Below are 20,618 nucleotides of genomic sequence, written 5' to 3' on the forward strand. Positions count from 1 at the left end.
TTCATGATTACGTTACAAAATGCTTCTAACCCAAATAAAGGAGTTGATGGCTTACCCTGAATGAATGGCAGGAAATAGCAGAAAGACTTTAAAGTCTGCACCTCCAAGCTGAAAGGGAAGTTTCACTGTTGCTGGGCAGACAATCTGAAAGGCATAGCCAGCAAAACAGAACACTTCTACTATTTACATGCTATTTTAGAGGATCTTTTGCAAAAAAGACAACCATGTTTTGACCCAAGGTTGCACAAAGTTCGATGCCAGGACAAAATCTACCCTGTGTGTCTAAGGTCACTTCTTACAATGTTCATTGGCATATGGAAGTTAATAAACGAGGAACAATTATCAGAAATACTTTCAGCATAAAATACTGAGAGACAATAAATAGTCCATTTTATAAATTCAGTGCTAGATTCAGGAAATGTTGCAGCTTTGGGCGTTTTTGTTTATACAGTGTAAAAAAAAGATTCAAAGTAATTAAAGCACTCTGCTTTTCCAAAGATGATAATCTGATGATTTTCAATCTAATTGTGGGAAAAAAAAATCCAACATAATCAGCAGTGTTTGCGTTGAATAAAATTACTGGAGCCACATAAACTTTGCACTTGAAACCTACCACTTCCAACTCCCTCATGGTCAAATGTTACACGCTGATCGCTACTAAATTCTATTTCCTCAATTGGAACACTCCCTGTGAGGACGCTCGTTTCTGGAATGGGAACAAAGACTTCAATCTTTGTGGTGCTGAGTCCCACGGTTTCAAATATCTAAAGATGAGAACAGGGCAAAAAACAACATATGAACACAATAGTTTCCATACAAACAAGTTGATTCTTGCCAAAGCTGTTGATTTGCTATAGGTGGGGATTGTCTCAAGATTTTGCAACACTTGGGTGGCACACTGACACAGTGGTTAGCACTGCTGTCTCACACCACTAGGAACCTAGGTTCAATTGTGACCTTGGGTGACCGACTGTGTGGAGTCTGCACATTCTTCCTGTTACTGGTGGGTTTCCTCTGGGTGCTCCAGTTTCTTCCCACAGTCCAGTGATGTGCAGGTTAAGTGGGTTGGCCATGATAAATTACCCCTTAGTGTCCCAATATGTTTAGGCTTGGGGGATTAACAGGGTAAATACGTGGGGTTACATGGATAGGTGGGATACTCCAGAGAATCGGTGCAGACTTGATGGGCGAGTGGCCTTCTTCGGCACTGCAGGGAATCTATGAGCTTTTAGAAGGTGTTTCTCTTTCATCCACTGGGCCATAATCAACACGTATGACCATCCAAGTATTATTTGCAATTTACTATCCAAAGTTAACATTTGATCATGAAAAAAAATCAGATAGTATTGGCTAGGTGATGATTTTTGACCTTACATCATTTTCTTGCAACTGAATTAAACACATTCTACCAATTCTTTCTACGTTGTACAAATTATTTTAATTAATACATAGGCAAGGAAGAAAGCTCTTTTAAAGTTATGATTTGAGGCATTTATCATTAGTAATTATTTTTATTGTGAAAATAAATGTATTGAGGATTGGGAGAATTGATGAACAACACAGAAAAGCAATTTAGTGCGAACTTTCTCAATCAAGTGACTGCGGCCAGGATTTTCTGGTTCTGCCAAACAAAAGTTCACTGATGTTGGCAGGAACAGATGAGCCTCATGGCAGAAACAACTGGAAAATCCTGCCCTGTAATCATGGCATTTATTTGTAGCATATTACGACACGTTGGTAATCACAATAAGTAATTCTTAATCCTCTGTGCACACCATAATAATAAAGGTGTAATACTTTTATCAATACAAAGAATTCCTTGATTTAAGAAAATCATTAAGGTTCTGTAATTTCTAAATAATGTTACGTTAAAAGTTATCGACACAGAAAAATATTTCTCCAAATGTAATGACATTATGTGCACTTAAGTTCAGTCTGTAGTACAGACATGTAAGAACGTGCTTTAGTTGTACAGAGGTTGAGTCACCCCCATCTGGAGTACTGCATTCAGTTCTGGACATGTGCTTCAGAAATTATATAACAGCTTGGAACTTGTGAGGTTTCAAAAGCAAACTTGCAGAGTTTTGCCCCTTTGAATCTGAGCACATCAAGACTTAGCACCAGCGCAGATTCTGAAAGAAATCCTGAAGTTGTATTCTGTTCACTATCCGTAACAGGCTGTGTTGTAGACAGCCCGCCTACAGCCAAATTCGATGATCTGGTGTAAACTTCCTCTTTTCCACTCTCACATCCCTGTTAGAAAGTTCATCATTGTTCAGTGAATCATAGTTAAATTTTTAACAGCAATCTGAATAATAACTACTGCTGAACAAATAATCTGGCTTAAAATAAATTCACCATTGTGGAATTTTATTAAGTATCTCCTTTGTGATTAGCTTTCAGATTTTTTAAACTTGATTTTTTAGATAATTAATATTTTCAAATGTTTTTCATGTTATTTCAACTACTATATGTATGTCCTGAAGTCCCAGGTTTTTGTCTCAATCATTGTTTTGCTCTTTGTATAATCTTTTAAAAAGTGATTTGATTTTACTGCTTTTCATTCCCTTGTTGGCAGACTGTTAGAATTCTTAAACATGACTGGCTGCTTGGGCAACTTGATGACATCACTGTTGCTCCAATCTGGGACTCCCCATTACAGAACACTACTATCTGCACAGTGACAGAGTTAAGGTTCTTATCATTGAGAGGGCATGATCTCTCAGCAAGACTCTCTTCAAGATCATTGGCAAGCACCATTGTTTCATTGTTAACCGTAAAATCCACGCCATTGTGGCCTTGCAGAGAAGAGAGCACAGATTCACCAAAGTGGAGCTGGGCTTTCGAGGTTTCATTATCCGGATCAATTGCACAAACTTTTCTTCCAAGAGGTGATGTTTAAAACATTTAAAGGATTTGGTGGAATAAATGTGGAGAAATTATTTATTCTAAAGGAATCAAACACAAGGGGGCATAATGTAAAAAGGAGAGATAGGCCACAGAAGAGCAAAATCAGGGCGAACTTCACCCTAGGACAGGAGTAAACTGGAACTCTCTTCTCCAGAGGACAGTAGATGTTGGATCAGGCTGTTATGGATGTATTTTCATTTGGCAAGGTTATGAAATGTGAAACAGAAGAAAAATAAGAAACAGGAGCTGGGGTAAACTAAATGGCCTTTTGAACCTGTTCCACCATTTGATACAATCATAATCTTCTGACTGTTCCCCATATTCCTCAATTCCCATAAACACAAAAAATCTGTCCATCTCAGCCAAAATACATTCAATGATACAGCATCCACAGCCCTGGGGTAGAGAGAGATGTGAGGATCAACCAAGATCTAACAGAATAATGGAACAAGTCTTCGGGGCTGAATAGCCTACTTCTGTTACTAATACTCTGACAAACCTATTTATAGAATCCATACATTACAGAAGAGGCAATTTGGTCCATCATATCTGCACCAAATCTTTGGGCGACATAGTGGCATTGCTGCCTCACAATGCCAGGCATCATGGTTTGATTCCCAGCTTGGGTCACTGTCTGTTTGGAGTCTGAACATTCATCCCGTATCTGTGCAGGTTTCCTCCGGCTTCCTCCCACAGCCCAAAAGACGTGCTGGTTAGGTGCAATGGCCACGCTAAATTCTTCCTCAGTGTACCTGAACAGGTGCTGGAGTTTGGCCATTAGGGGATTTTCACAGTAACTTCATTGCAGTGTTAGTGTAAGCCTATTTGTGACATTAATAAATAAGTTTAAACTCACCTAGGCCCTTTCCCCCACCCTAATCCTGTAACCCTACACATTTACCATGGCTAATTCATCTAATCTAGAGACCTTGGGACACTAAGGGGCAATTTAGCATGGCCAATCTACCTAACTTGTACATATTTGGACTGTGGGGGGAAAACCGGAGCATCCGGAGGAAACTCGCACAGGCACGGGGCGAACATGCAAACTCCACACAGTCACCTGAAGCCGGAATTGAACTCGGGTCCCTGGAGCTGTGAGTCAGCAGTGCTCACCACTGTGCCACCCAATTGCTGGATGTATTTAGAATTATGCCAGTTTTATAAACTGAGTATTTTCTCTGCTACCTTTCCAGGCTAATGGGTTATTAAACCATCTGACCATGAAGATCCTGGGTTTTATTTTTGGTCTGGGTCAGGGAGGCAATAGCGGTTTATCTATTTCCCATAGTTTCTTAGGCTAAAAATCAGCTCCCATTTCCTCATGTTGGAAAATGTGATCATCAGGTGAGAGTAGAAAGTTAAAATTTATTTATTAGTCACAAGCAAGGCTTACATGAACACTGCAATGCAAGTTAGAATAGGATTGAGATGTGTAGCCAAATAATATTGTGACACTCATGGTTAATGCTGATGCATGAAGAATGGCCAGTGGGACAAAGTAATGAAAAGAATACACCAGCAAAAGATCAGATTAAAAAAACTACACTAAATATTTAAAAAGCATCAGTACGAGGACCTGAATTTTTATACTTTCTGGCCAGTTGACTATTTGCACATTGAAGATTTGCCCAAAATGGACCCTGAAGTCGTTGGCCAATGTTCGACTGCTGGTTCTGGAGACCTCCTTGTTATTAAAAATAATTTTGGTATATAGAGTAGATCTCTGTACATCCTGCCTTCGCAGCTGTTCACCTCTGAGGAAAAAAAAGACACATTTTATATATTTTCATTCTTGCTTTCTAAATTTACCACGTCAATCAAAAATCTTTCTGAAACCTACCAGAGATATGGTGTACAAAGAAAGCACACTTTGTACGTTTTGCACTCATGCACTATTTTCAATTCAAAATTTGACACCAGGACTGGAACTTTTCAGCTGTTCACACCAGTGGGATTTTCTGGAGCTGCCGATAGTGCCCTCGCTGCGGGTTTCCTGGTGCCTGGGGTGAGTTCAATGGGAAATCCCACAGACAGTGGCAGGACCAGAAGTTCCCACTGCCAGCCAATGGCATACCACCTCCTGCCATGAGAAAGACACACTGGGGAGGCCAGAGAATCCCACCCCAGGTTAAAAACCAAATTGATCTTTTCAAATACCTCTCAATTTTCTATAAAAAATCCAAAACAGAAAACATTTCAAAAATAAGAAAATATTGGAATGCTGATCAGATGCCAAGCCTTTCAATTCTACTTCTGATTTCAGCAATTAGATATTCTCTTTCACTGTTACAAGTCACAAAAAGGTACATAAGTTTAAAGCACTTTTGGTTGCCATTCACCTCACCACGTCTGTGATTAGTAATGCAGACCTAACCCAATCAGCCTACCCTTCTTCCCAAAATTGAACTGAGCGTATAACGGACAGTAAATCAGCTGCTGTCTGCATTCGTCCTCCTTTAAGTTGAAATCTCAAGTCCTGTTTTCAGTCCAGCACTCTTCCCACTCTGCAGCTTCTTAAACAAGTTGAAAATAAGGTACCATGGAATGGAAAGACCCTCATTTAGTGGCCACAAATTTTCATTAAACAGGTTCTTAATGACGCCAACTGAATTGGATGGCAGGTTGTCCCCAGCTACACAATAGCTTATGAATTTGAAAAGGGAAAACCACCTTAATTTGATGCACCCACCTTCACAGACCAAGAACAAAAGAAAGGTAAAAAAAAATGAAGTGCATGAAAATGGAGATGGGGGGTGGAATTCTCCTGTATACCCTGCCCCACTGCCAGCGAGAAGGGAGGATTTGGCGCTCAGCCAAAGTCTCCATTCACTGCAGCGGGACAGGAGAATCCCAGCCAGGGTGAGATCAGAGAATTCTGGCCTAGATTCCCAGATTTAACATCCTTTATCCCTGACCTTTTCAAAACCCTTATGTTAGATATTAGAAATGACACTCAGATACTCAAAAACCTGACAGACAAAATTATATTTGAACAATTTGTTGGATTGGGGCACGCAACCACAGATGTGTTTATAAAAAGCAAGATTCATTAGAAATGCCAATTTTCTGATAGGGGAAAAATATGACCGAAGTGCAACAAAACACAGTAAAAAGGATCCATGTTCTGTAAACAGAAAGTGCACAGACAAAATTTTGAATATTTTCCTCTGAAGTGAATCAGCTCAACGGATGGGATTCTCCCAAATAAATTCTAAATGTTGAATTCACATAAAAACTGGAGTAAATCCCTGTTCTTTTCAGTAGGAGTTTCAGAATTAATCTCACACATTGTGCATTGCAGAGTGCCTCAGCATGAATCACACGTAAAATCAGTGGGTGGGGATTATTCCCACCAGAGAGATAAGCAGCATAGCGCTGAGTTGGCCACTGTGCATGCACTGGTCTGTCAGCACTGAGATCAGCGCATGTACAGGAGCCCTGCACTACAAGCCTCCAGATCACTGGCCAGCCCTGCGGCCCCACCCCCACTGCATGTACACCCCCCCACCCCCCATGTACCCGATTGCTGGCCTCGCAGATGTGTCTGGGCCAGCCTCGAGTGCCCTCCACCCCAGCAATCCCAATCTTCCAATCTCTTCCTCCCCCTGATTCCCAGTGGGCAGTGCCATTGCCACTTGAGCAGTGCCAGGGGGCCAGGCTGACGCTGCAAAGCTGGCAATGCCTGGGGCATCCCTCCCCATTACCCCCAACCTCCTGGGAGGCCTCCATGGCCTCCTTCACTCCAGCAGGGATGCTGTGAGAGGCTTGTGTGCCTGGAGTTCTCAGTCCTGGGCCCGTTAATAATATTTAACTCCTCATCTACATAATTTAGGCGGAAATCAGTGCAGAGCTGACGATGCCGGAAATCTGGTGGCCAGAAACTCGCGGAGGTTGTGGCATTCAGCTGGAAGCCTGCTACATGTCCTCTGCTTGTGTTTCCTGGCCCAATTACTCTCAATATGTCTCATGAATTCTGGAAATTCTATAGTTCAAAGAGCACAACATTCAAGCACATTCTTTTCACTATCTGCTTCTAATCCTATTAGATGTCCCATACAAAATTAGCAACATGCCATTACCTTGGACATTGGCTGGTGGGTGTTACAGTAGCTGTCATACTAAGTTCAGGAATCAGGACGGGTTCTCCTGGTTTACGACGAATTCTGGCTGCTGTAGCTCGAACTTGCTGCTCAACAAGCGAAGCATCCACTTGCTCTGGAGGAACAGGCTTTGGAAATTCTTCAATCATCGAACTCTCTTCTACATCATCAACCTGTTGCTCATCCGCACTTCTGTTCTTTTTCCTCTTTGCTTTCTATCAAATGAGGGGAGTCAAGCTCATTTATTACTTACAGTCAATTGTAAGCAATACTAGAGAAGCACGATTTTAAGCAAGGTATTCTGATCAAGCAAGATAAAAATTGCTGTTTTAATTATCCTTTACTGGCAGCACGGTGGCACAGTGGTTAGCACTCCTGCCAACAGCTCCAGGGACACGGATTCAATTCCAGCCTTGGGCCACTGTCTGTGTGGAGTCTGCACATTCTCCCTGTGTCTGCGTGGGTTTCCTCTGAGTGCTCCAGTTTCCTCCCAGAGTCAGAAAGACGTGCTGCTTAGGTGCATTGGCCGTGCTAAATTCTCCCTCAGTGTACCCAAACAGGTGCCAGTGTGGCAACTAGGGGATTTTCACAGCAACTTCATTGTAATGTTAATGTCAGCCTACTTGTGACACTAATAAACAAACTTAAAATGTTTTTTTCTACATACACATCTGGGTTTCTGGTGGAAGTTCCTAAAATGGCTGGTGAAAACAAACTTAGGAGGCTTTTGTGGAAATCGGGTATAGGGCAATTTACAGGTGATGATATTCCTGGGTATTTGTTGCACCTCCTTGAGCTGATTATCTTCAATTCACAAACCTAAATAATTGCTTCCTCCTGTCTGTGCTAATAGTGGTGATGGTATTGGAGGGAGTGGGGGTTAAGTGCGAGGAGAAGTGAATGGTCTAGTGATCTGGAAAATGCATTCTTCCCTGCACTTTGGCAGTAAGCAATTTGACTAGAGGTAAATGCATGCTGTTCAAGCAGAATGCTCTAACCATTGAAAAAATGGAGTAAGTTAGTTTGACAAATGACTAACATGGAATTAAATGTGTCTTTATATCAGACATGTATTTAACTGTAGTTAACGTTACCTATAATCATCAGAATTTGTAGACGATGCACAGCAAAAAACACTTACTTTTGCCTTTTTCCAGGCTTTCCATTCTTCATATTTTCTTTTATATTCTTCCATTTTATTCTCATATTCTTCTTGATGGTCTTCCAAAAGTTCTGCTATCTCAGTTTGGATTTCACATTCATAATTTATTTCATCCGCTTTCCGGTTAATCTCCTGCCTGTAATATCGACACACATTTCATTCTTAATTAAACAGATTGTGATAACCGCATATTAAAAATATATTAAAACCCGAAACAGGAAGTAATCCCAGTACTTGAACAGGTAAACCCAAGGCCTGGCTAATTTCAGTCCTCAGTCTTCATTTCAGTATGTAGTGAATTTCTGACCCATACCACATCACCTCAGGCTTGTTGGCTAGTGAAGGTTAATTTGGCAGTCCTTAAGGAAGTCAGAGGGTTGAGTGTGGGATAAGCACAGGCTGGCAATGGCCTTCAGTTGCATCCTGCCATGCTCCTTTAAAGAACACTGGGTAGACCACTCATGGAGTTAAAAACACTGATTGAGGGAGGCCTGATTAAATTATTTTCCAATGGGAAAAAACAGGCATAAGGTTCCTTGCTAAATATGCAAGGTGCTTAATGCCTGTTTCAAGTGGCCACTTCAGATTCTTGCAAAGCCCCTCTACCGATGTGGCAGAATCCATACGGCAGGCCACGACTGAATGTAGGATATTGTGCTTCAAAATTCATCCTTCTCTCCACTTTTTTTCCACCTTGGAAACTGACACTACCATATTCTACACCATAACTATTCATCTAGGATCATGACAAAAAAAATCCTAACTGGACTTGCTCCAAAACTCCAAATTAAAGAAAAGCATCAAAAGGTCCTCAGGTCGTATAATGATTAATTCCATCTCAGTCAAAGTAAAATTCTGGGGCAATGTGGGGAAAATCTTACAGGATTTCATTCCTGAGTTACTGGCGGCGATTTTACCATTTTTTTCTAAGTGCTTGGCAGACTTGAAACTGGGAGAGTTTCAGATCTGACTTTTAGGCTCATTTTTAGACCCTCTCATACACACACTGCTTGCAAAATTTTGAGCATGTCAGGTTTGCGTTGCAAAAGCCTGAGAGTGGGGCTTAATGCACCTGAAAGGATGCAGAAGGAGGTAGTGCGCATGTGCAGGCCTCTGATTAGAGAGCTGTCAGGCCCCTGCTATTGCAGGCTGTCTGAAGGGGTTCCCCCCACCCACAATCGTGGGGGCCCATGGCCCAAGATGTAGCCACCATTGACCCCCCTCTTGCCACCCAGACCGATTGTGAACCCCCCTTCCCCACCAGTCGCAGATCCCCCTGAATGATCGTGGACCTGCTGCCCATCCCCCCAATGATCGCAGACCCACCACCGCCACCCTGCCCCACCAATAGCTGCAGAGTGGCAGTGGGCCCCCTCTCCCACCCGCCCCCCCCACCCCCGAACTGATCGCTGCAGAGTGGCAGTGGGCCCCCCCTTTCTCCCTCCCCCTCCAATTGCTGCAGATCGGCAGTGGGTTCCCTCCTCCCATTGGTCCCTCCCCACACTAGCCCACACCTGGCATTGCCCAGGTGCCCGGTGAGTTTTGCCCAGGTATCAGTCTGGCACTGCCCAAGGGGCATCCCTCTTGCCCTTGGCCTCCCTGGGGGCATCAATGGTCTCTGGTTCCACAAGCAAAGCCAAGTTGACGGCTCCCTGTTCATGGGGAGCATGTCTATTCCTCGCCGGTGCAAACCTCTCCTGGTGAGTCCTGGGTTTGTAAAGCATTTTAATAGATTTAAATATACTAGCCTGCCTCTTGCCCATTTCCAGTGAGAGGCTGACCGCGCCAGATATCTGGCGCTTGTAAAATGGTGCGGCCACGAAAACCGGCACCGACTGCGTACAGTGCTTTACAGCCCCCAAAGTCAGTGATCCCAGCAGGAAGGTGAAGGTACAAGCAAGTTGGGAGAAGAAATGTCACATTCCACATGATCTTATAGACTGTGCATACTCAATGCTTACACAGTCTATAAGGTCCTGTAGAACATCACATCACATTTGACGTAGTCAAGAATAATGGCAAACATAACAAACGAGTGCATGGTTTTCTGTGAATCCCAATGTGCGCCACTGACTTCGGATATGTAAAATATTTTAGATCTTTCAGAGATATGGGAATGTTCGATTGAAGGGCAATGTATCCTAGTCAGCCAATCTATCTGTAATCTGCTTCTACTCAAGATTGTGGCACTGGCTTGCTGCACTGAATATTTCCAGCTGTCAGGGGTCAGAACAAACACACATTAGTGATATAGTGCCCCAATATTGGGGAGAGAAGACAGAATATCCTTTGAAAACTGGCGTGTGCTGGAAGCATTTGCTATGCTATCAAACACAGTAATGAGTCGTAAACTAAAAATTTTCCGAGCAGATGTGGCAAGTTTTCTGATTTGTTTTCCAGAGCTTGATTCATAGTGGAAATCTAAAAGTGAATGCCAACACAATGTTCTAGTTCAGTAATCTGCCTGCCTCCCCCACTCCTCCCCAACATGATAGTAAATATCTGGCAACAGTTGTGACGTCGTCATCTCATCAAAGGGGTCAGCAGACAGATGTATTTACAGATTCTGTCTGAATCATTCTATATATCTAATGTTTACAATTTTCATCACATTTTTCGCAGTTTTTTGTGTTAAGTTGTTCCATTATAAATGTAAGTGTCCACTTTCATTACAGCTTTTATCGATTTACATCAGCTGATCCCTGAGTTGCCATTTTTTCCCTCTGTAACTCAAGTTTAATCAAAGTAGAAATTTAACTGATGTAATATTTTGCTACAGCTTCCTCAACTTTCTGTTCACTAGCTTTCCGTTAAATATGGTTTGGTTGGGGGGAAATGGGGTTAAGGAGGGGAGCCATGAGTTGGGGTTTTATGGCTGTTCACACTGGCAGGATTCTCTGGTCCTGCTGCAGTGAATGCCAATTTGGCTGAGTGTCAAATTCTCCGTCCTCGCTTCCAGCAGAAGCGAGGTGCGAACAGCTGGAAAATTCCAGCTGTAGTTTTTTGCAGCTTTGTGCTGCAGTTTATTTAACACAGGCTCGCAACACAACAGATTAGAAATTGTGCGCAAAAACTGTAAAAAAAAGTCAGAGTTTACCGTCTAAGGTGCAGTTTTATTGGCGTGTTGGTAAATTTCTGGAACTCTCGGAGTGATTTGATGTCTTTCCACACTTTGACGAGACTCTTCAGCAGAGTCCAATCTTTCTCCTTTTCCATGTGACACATTCTTCGGGTTGTTCTGTGAAAGGATATTTGGATTGATTTTTGGTTTACCTCCACAACTAATTAAAATTTCATGAGAAGATTTCCCCTACTGACAGCTTATAAAAGTACAGTCACCATAGTCCCAGGTGACCACAAACTGGGGGTTGTACCAAAATTGGGAGAGCTGACTGATGACGATTTAATCTGAAGATCAGCACATCTCAGACGATGGCCAAGGTTGAGGGGGCTGGGCTTTCATGAATAATCTCAGCCAGTTCAGGAATTGAACCTGTGCTGTTAGCATTACTCCGCACCACAAACCAGCCATTCAGCCAAATGAGCTAACTACATACTAGTCTATACACTCTTCACCGCACCTCTGGTGGGTCTGCCCTGTGGTGGGACATATCCAGGACTGGTGATGACATGCCTGGGACATTATCTGTATGGTACAATTCCATATGACCACGTCAGACCGTTGTTCAACTAGTCTGTGAGACAGTTGACTCAATTTTGATGCAAGCCCCCAGATGTTAGCAAGGAGGGCTTTGCAGGGGTGACAGGACTGGCTTTGCTGTTAACATTTCCAGTGCCTAGGACAATGCCAGGCAGTCTGTCCAGCTTCATTTCTTTTTGCAGGCTTTGCAGCAGTTTACTGTCACTGAGTGGCTTGCTGGCCATCTCAGAGGACATTTACAAGAGAAACCAGATGGGCTTTTACAACAAATGATAATGGTTCCCTGGTCAGTATTACTGAGATTTATCAACTGAATTTAAATTCCACCAGCTGCCTTGGTGAGAATCAATGACCCCACAGCACTAGCCTGCGACTTTGGATTTCCAGTCTGTCCACTTTACAACCAGGCCAGCAGCTCTCCTTCAAAAAGCATATTGACACAACCTGGGCGGCCACGTGAAAAACAGCCACATGGATGAGGTACTAGAGGGCTGCTAACACTCTGGAGCCACATCTGGCTATAGCTGTATAGTCAAAGGAAAAGGGAAGCCAACTGAGGAATATAAAACGATGATGCTCACTGTTGGTTTCAAAGAAACCTGCTAACAAAGCTTTAGCGATCTCGGCGGTGTGGGTTTCCCCTTTCCCAATGTTAGTTTGGATGAAGCACCAAGTCAAGGGGATCTCCAGGCATTTAACAACACTAATATCATCAAGTAAGATACATAGCCAATCATAATGAAATATTCTCACATGCAACAAGCCAAAAGTGAAAACGTACTGGCAATGAAAGTAACATTATCCTTAGCCAAAACAAAAGATGCATGATTACTCATATTTCATTTTGGGGATAAGGGGTTAGCAGGAAGGGGGGAGAAGGGGTTACTGGGTACAAAACAGCAGCCCCTATCAACTGGAGGTAGGACTACCTTGACATCAACCTTAGCAAAAACTTATTCCCGGGATCTCTGCAGCCTGTGTACTATTGTGCAAACTGGAAACTTATTCTGTACTGGTCTTGTGTTATTTACATAGTCATTTGAAGGGTGTGTGGAGGGAATGGACAGCTACACATTTTACCAAGAAGAGCATGTTGGGTTTCCCAATCTGTTCTTATCTCAATAGTTAGCACATTCGAGTGCCTATTATCTTTAATTCAAACTTCATCCCCCTTGGCAAACTGTTCTAATACAGCAAATTATGTAAGTACTTTATGTTTTCAAATCAATATTTCAGACTTTAAAAATATGTCACCATATAAACTATTTTTTTAAATCAAAGCTATTATGCAATTGTACTTTGGAAACTCCAAAATGAAATTCAGTGTCATGAGGGTTAAAATTTCATTTACAAATCCCAAACACAGGCCGATCACAGCTGCATGCTCTGGTTTAGTATTGATCTGTTGTGCATTGTAGCAGCTTTGAGCTTGGTACCCTCCGGGCAGGCCTGGACTCCAATGTTTTAAACCTTGTGCACCTTTTCTCCTGGACCCTGGCTGCCAGAGCTGCTGAGTATTTCCAGCATTTTATGTTTTTATTTCAGATTTCCTGCATCTGTAATAATTTGCTCTGTGATGAAAGTAAATTTATCCTTCACTTTCAGTTACAGTTTCAGAAAGCACAAGGACAGGGACATGGGATAAAGCTGGAAAGTGAAATGTCATATCCTCATAGCGCAGAATTCAATACCAGCCTTACAGGCAGGTTTTGTAGTGGTTGGCAGGGCAGGAGGGTGAGGACGCCACTGCCATCTTGTCTCTACCCGATTAAATCTGGAGCAGGAATGTTTGTAGGATGACCTTTCTGGCCTGCTGCTAATCAGCAGCATTCCCTGGAGCGGAGAAGCTACAACATCTTCTCCGGAACCTTCAACATGTCATCGATGAAGACGACCATCTCGCCAAGACTATCCCCACACCCCCGCTTCTCGACTTCAAACAACCGCACAATCTCAAACAGACCATTGTACGCAACAAGCTACCCAGCCTTCAGGAGAACAGTGACCACAATACCGCACAACCCCGCCACAGCAACCTCTGCAACATGTGCCAGATCATCGACACGGGTGCCATCATCTCACGTAAGAACACCATCCACCAGGTATATGGTACATACTCATGCAACTCGGCCAATGGTGTCTGCCTGATACGCTGCAGGAAAGGACGTCCCAAGGCATGGTACATTGGGGAGACCATGCAGACGCTATGGCAGCAGATGAATAAACACCACTTGACAATCACCAGGCAAGACTGTTCCCTTCTAGTCGGGGAACACTTCAGCAGTCACAGGCATTCAGCCTCTGATCTTCAGGTAAGTGTTCTCCAAGGCGGCCTTCACGACACATGACAATGCAGAGATGCTGAGCAGAGACTGGTAGCCAAGTTCCGCACACAAGGATCTTGGGTTCATGTCACACTATCTGTAACCCCCATGACTTGCCTGAACTTGCAACATCTCACTAATTTTCCTGTCTGGAAACAATACACATCTCTTTAACCTGTGCTTAACCCTCTCTCCACTCACATTGTCAGTACCTTTAAGATTTGATTACCTGTAAAGACTCACATTCACTCACCTGATGACGGAGCCTGAAACTCCGAAAGCTAGTGCCAAATAAACCTGTTGGACTTTAACCTGGTGTTGTGAGACTTCTCAGTCTACTGCTAATCAACAGCATTAAATTAACTAATAAATCCCATTTAAGGGCCTCACCTTACCACCACTGGGCGAGGCAGTGGTCACACAGGACACAAACCTATTGCAGATTTTCGTGAACATTCAGCAAATCCTCTCATTCGAAAACAGTCAGTGCCAGATCGAGGCATCTGGCAACAGCAAGTGGGAGACCCCAGAGTCAGCTGCTTCTGGTCTTGCCGTAATCCCCTCTCCCCCATAACGTCCACCCTGTGATCTGCACCCCATCATTGCTCACTTGTGGTCTGGTCCCTCGGTGATCCTAGGCCTCACGGGGGGGCATTATCAGCGCTACTCCCGTATCGATCAGAGACCGGCAACTCTCAAATTCCCCCGGGAGGGGGAGGTGGGGGGGGAGGCTAAGTTCTCCAGGGTCATTCATTAGAGGGAAGGTCCTTCATTGGCCAGTTAAATGTCTAACTGGCACTTACTTTGGTGGATCTTCCCAAAAGGAGGCAATATTGTGCTCTCAGTAACATTCCCATCAATAAATACTTTCCTTAGAAGGGTGCAGCACAGAAGGAGGGCATTCAGATGGCTCTCTGAAGAAATGATCCACCTAGTGCTGCTTTTCCACCTTCTCTCCTCACCCCTCACATTCTTTCTTTTCAGATATTATTCCAATTCCCTCTTGAATGCCTTGATTGGGTCTGCTTCCACCACAATCTTATAGGTGCATTCCAGAGCCTAACCACTCGCTGTGTAAAAAATGCTTTAATGTTGCTATTGTTTCTTTTGTCAAGTACCTCAAATCTGTGCCCTCTCATTCTCAATCTTTCCATCAATAGCAACAATTTTTCCCTATCTCCTCTTTCCAGGCCCCATGATTTTGAATACCTCTACTAAATCGTCTCTCAGTCACCTCTCCTCCAAACACAATTGTCCTAACTTCTCCAATCTACCTAAGTAACTGAGGTACTTCATCCCCAGAACCATTCTTATGAACTTTCTCTGCACGCTCACATCCTTCCTGAAGGGCAATGTTCAGAACTGGATGTAATATACCCCAGTTGAGGCCAAACTGTGATTTATACAGGCTAAACACAAGTTCTATGCTCTATTTACAAAGTCTAGTATACAATGGGCGAGATTTTCGAGCCTCCAAGCCAAGTGTTTCCCACCAGTGAGAGGTGGCGCCTTGTTTGTTAGCGGAAGGATTCTTTGATCTTGCCGCTGTCCATGGGAATTCCCACTGGTATCACCACACATTGGCACGAAATTTGTGGGCAGGCATGCGCTGCTGGCAGGAGAATCCTGCCAGTGTGAACAGTCGAAGAATTTTAGCCAATATGTTTTATTAACCATGCTTTCAATCTGTCCTTCACATAGCATGATGTATATGTGAATCCAGGTCCTCCTCCTCCACTCTCCTTACAATTGTATCCTTTATTTTATATTGTTTCTTCATGTTCTTCCTATCAAATTAACTCTTTTCACACTTCTCTGCATTAAGTTTCATCTGCTCATTATCCACCCATTCTACCAACCTTTCTTTGAAGTTCTGCACTATCACCCTCACAGTTCACAATAATTCCAAAGTTTTTACTGTCCACAAATTTTAAAATTGTGCCTTATACATCACCTAGGTCATTAATGCATGCAGCATGATGGCACAGTGATCAACATTGCTGCCTCACAGCGCCAGGGACCTGGGTTTGATTTCCAGCTGGAGTCACCGTCTATGTGAAGTTTGCATGTTCTTATGTCCCATGTTTGCGTGGGTTTCCTCCCACAGTCCAAAAGGCATGCTGGTCAGGTGCACTGGCCATGCTAAATTCTCCCTCTGTGTACCCGAACAGGTGCCAGAGTGTGGCGACTAGGGGATTTTCATAGTAACTTCACTGCAGTGTTAATGTAAGCCTATTTGTGACACTAATAAATAAACTTTTAAAAAAATTAAACATAATGTTTGCCTGGAAGAACAGGCCTCCTCAAACTCACACTGGAGAACTTCACTGTACACCTTCCTCTAGTCTGTAAAACAACTATTAGCCATTACTCTGTTTCCTGTCACTCATGTCTGGTCTGTGCTGCTACTGTCCCTTTTCAGCCATGAGTTCTCACTTTGCTCACAGTCTGCACCGTATCAAATGTCCTTTGGAAGTCCACGTGGACCACCTCAACAGCATTAACTTCATAAACCCTGTCTGTTACTTCTTCAAAAACCTCAAGCAAGTTACTTAAACATAATTGGTGAAACATAACTTGCTGGTACAAATCCGTGCTGGTTTTTCTTAATTAACTCATATTTACCCAAGTGACTATTAACTTTGTCCCAAATTATTGTTTCTAAAAGCTTCGTCGTCATTGAGGTTAAACTGACAGGCCTGTTGTTGCTCATCTTTAAATCTTTTTTTGAACGAGGGCGTATCATTTGCAATCCTCCACAATTAATGTGGTTGTTGTGACAGACTCCAGTAACAAGTATGCTGATATTCTGTACAACACCACCAAGTGGCTGACATCAAACATTACTGGTCACATTATTCAGTATAGCAAGTTGTAATCTGCAACAATGTATTTCCACTGTTAACTATGTATCATTTAGAAACCGGATGAATAACTTTTGCTGGAAAACAATAGGCCAAAACCCCTTATCCTAGGAATTTTGCACAGAGCTGCTTTATCTGAGTCATTATCATGGATGGGAAAAACTGAGACAATAGTCCCGAACATGCCATAGCACAAGGTTTGCTGACCTGGTACTACATTTCAATATCCCACTTAACAATCATTCCCATTTCCAAATTTACACATGACAGGCACTGTGGCACAGCAGCTAGCACTGCTGCCTCACAGCATCAGGAACCCAGGTTCGATTCCGGGCTTGGGTCACTGTCTGTGTGGAATTCGCACGTTCTCCTTGTGACTGCGTGGGTTTCCTCCGGGTGCTCCGGTTTCCTCTCACAGTCCCGAAGAGGTACTGGTTAGGTGCACTGGCCATGCCAAATTCTGAACGGACGCCAGAGTATGGCAACTAGGGGATTTTCATAGTCACTTCATTGCAGTTTTAATGTGAGCCTACTTGTGTCACTAATAAACTTAAAGCTTCATGTTCCTCTTCACAACATTGGAATTAACAGTAGGTCAACTGCTTGCACTCAGAAAAGTTGTGGGGATACGAGAGAAAATAGTAGCTCCCAGCCACCCTCTGCTCCTCCAGCAAAAAGTAGATCACCAGATCTACTTTTCTGAACCGCTGGAACAAAGAATAATGTCTATGGTGCAAATGTTCCAGAAATAATGGAAATGATACTACATGTTGCAACAAATAAAAGTCAGACACCAGCAAGTACGAACACCATAAAGAGGAAGGGTGACATCAGGATACAGTTTCCTTTATTTAACATTATTCTAAAATCTGCATTAACTCATTCTGACTTTTGTTTTGTTAAGGCTAGTGGATAAGAATGATTACTCTTCAGATCAACCCATGTTACTGAAATCTTTAGCATATCAGAATGATGAGCTATGAGTAAAAGTTCCAATTAGTATTTGATTAACTTTGAATGTAATCACATCTGCCTCACCTGATCTCAGATTTATATTCCATAAGTCTTTGCTGTGCCACTGAGCTTTTCACATGACGATCATCAGTAATGCTCTTCATTGCATCCCTTAAGGCACACAACTGGAAATGCAAACCATGACAGGCAGAAGAGATATTTAACACCAATTTAAAACCAAATAGCTTCGGTCAGTTTTGAATTCCAAGAATAAAGGAATAATAAAACAAACTAACAGTATTATAAAGCACGTTTAAACAGAAACATTCATTATTCAATCCAAAAATAAATTAAATAAAAAAATGAACCAACTCCAAATTTGGCCCTCTCATGTCAAAACCTAACATTAGGTTTCTAAATGCATAAAATTAACTTGGTTTGTATCCTCCGCCTTTGATGGGCCATCCTTTGTCACTTCCATTACTGCCAGCATGATGCCACATTTTCCTCTCTTCCACACTTCTCCTTTAGCATTCTGAAGGAACTGTTTTCTCCACAGGACCCTGGTCCATTCTTTAATCAGTCACAGCACCTCCACTCCTGCTTTCCATTACTCAAAGAATGCAAAGTCCCTAAGTTTTTTCCTGTACTGCTGTGTTGACCGCGAATAGGTTTCTGCTGTGTCTATGGACTGGACATTCTTCTATGATGTGGTGCATAATTTGCCCTCTCCCACAGGCACATAGAGGGCTGGCACTAATGTCCTGTGGAGATTGGCCAAGCAAGGGTCATGACCAGTCCTGAACTTGTTGAGGGTGGATTACTCTTTCCTTAAAAGATTGAAACCAGGCAACTGTTGGATTGGGTTTGTGACTAGGTACTTAAGTTTAAAATTTAATAGTTCAAACTTTTAAAGTTTAAAGTTTATTTATTAGTGTCATGAGTAGGCTTACATTAACAATGCAATGAAGTTACTGTGAAAATCCCTTAGTCGCTACACTCTGGCACTTGTTCGGGTACATTGGGGGAGAATTTAGCATGGCCAAAGCACCTAACCTGCACATCTTTTGCACTGGGGGAGGAAACTGGAGCACCCAGAGGAAACCCATGCAGACACGTGAGAACTGTCTGCACAGACAGTGACCCGAGGTCAGAATTGAACCCGGGTCCCTGGCACTGTGAGGCAGCAATGCTAATCACGGTGCCATCTCTTGTTTGTCATGTCCAATGATTCCCATTCATTTATTCAGCTGGAATTTGTGCTGAGGTCCTGTGTGGGTGGTTTTCCTGATTGGCATTCTCAATGGGTGTCATACCTTGGGTGGACTGAACAGATCAGCACAAAGTGGCAGGTGAGGGCATTGCAAACTTTTTCTATCATTTTGTGAATTGTTGCAAGGAGTAATGTTTGCCAGGACAGGGAGCCAGGAGAATGGTGTTGAGTGCAGTGTTTCAGTAATGATATGTATGGTAGTGTGCAGCTGGGTGTCAACACTTTACTGTGAGAAATGATCTCGACCAAACAGAGGTATAGTTTTCTGCTACTGAGTACATGAGTGCCGAGGTTTGGGGTGGGGGTTGGGGGGGTGCGGTGGGGTGGTAGCCGCATCCCACATTGAGCCTGCTGGGTTGGCAATCATGTGCTTCATTGGCTTTTGCATGAACGTGTAGAACATACAACATCTGCCCTTTTATTACCTCCCTTCCCACTGTCTAAGGCTCACAATATTCTCTCCAGGAGGAATAGTGATTTACTTATACATCTTTCAATTTAACATACTCTATTCGCTGCTCATAATGTGGTTTCCACTAAACTGCGGAGATGAAATACAGATTGGGTAACTGCTTTGCAGAATATTTTCATTAAGTCTGCAAGTGTGACCCAAGTGTCCTTTACCTGCCATTTTAACACTGTCCCACTCTCAATTCTGTCCTCGGTCTCCTACGCCATTTCAGTTAAGCTGTCTAAACTTAATTGAGCCAATCTAAGCTGTAGGAATAGTGACGCAATCTTTTGAACAGGCACTTGACTGCCTTCTAGACTTGACACGGAGTTCAACAATTTCAGATTATAATCCTTTCTGCTTTTACCCAGATGGCAGCAATTGGTGAAGATTCTGCTTTTCTCATTTACACCTCTGCTAGACTCCTTTCTGTTTCTTTATTTGCCCCATTATCAGCTATCTACACTCATTTCGCATCATCATCCCTTTCGCCACACAACTTTCCTATCTTCGACCCGATCACCAACATTTCCTCTTGTTCTTTTCCATTTTCCCTACACCAACACTTGTTTAAAGCCTATTACATCTTTAAGTTTTTCCAGTTCTGACAGAAAGTCACAATGTTTCTCTCTCCATAAATGCTGCCTGATATACTGAGTACTTCATTGTTTTCTGTTTTAATTATTTTCAGTATCTGCCGTATTTTGCTTTTTAGTTTATTTGGGCTTATTCAACAAATCAAATTTTAACCAACAAAAATGCAAATTTTTATTATCCAGTGGCACGACAGCCAACATGATGTCAGAGTGAGACTAACCACAGACATATTGACCTCTTTAAAGAAGACCTGTTTTTTTACCAAATACAAGAAACAGTACTGGCTGTTACTGTAAAATAACCTTCCTGGGAAATTCCT

The 20,618-nt window shown here is 42.8% G+C and overlaps 1 protein-coding gene across 6 annotated transcripts in view; it reads right to left on the bottom strand.

Annotated features, from left to right (window-relative positions):
• The window catches only part of cc2d2a (coiled-coil and C2 domain containing 2A), a 140,611-nt gene that overhangs the window by 54,991 nt on the left and 65,002 nt on the right, over positions 1 to 20,618 (bottom strand). For all 6 annotated transcript variants that reach the window (XM_080189982.1, XM_080189975.1, XM_080189958.1 and 3 more), the window contains 6 exons: positions 18,063 to 18,163; positions 11,273 to 11,413; positions 8,155 to 8,311; positions 6,993 to 7,228; positions 4,490 to 4,667; positions 614 to 764 (listed from right to left, as the gene is read on the bottom strand). In XM_080189982.1, the coding sequence (XP_080046108.1) occupies positions 614 to 764; positions 4,490 to 4,667; positions 6,993 to 7,228; positions 8,155 to 8,311; positions 11,273 to 11,413; positions 18,063 to 18,163 (964 nt within the window). The remainder of the gene's footprint in view (positions 1 to 613; positions 765 to 4,489; positions 4,668 to 6,992; positions 7,229 to 8,154; positions 8,312 to 11,272; positions 11,414 to 18,062; positions 18,164 to 20,618) is intronic.

The sequence above is a fragment of the Carcharhinus amblyrhynchos genome, chromosome 1 (genome assembly GCF_965287045.1).
Source record: "Carcharhinus amblyrhynchos chromosome 1, sCarAmb.v2.hapA, whole genome shotgun sequence".
NCBI lineage: Eukaryota > Metazoa > Chordata > Chondrichthyes > Carcharhiniformes > Carcharhinidae > Carcharhinus > Carcharhinus amblyrhynchos.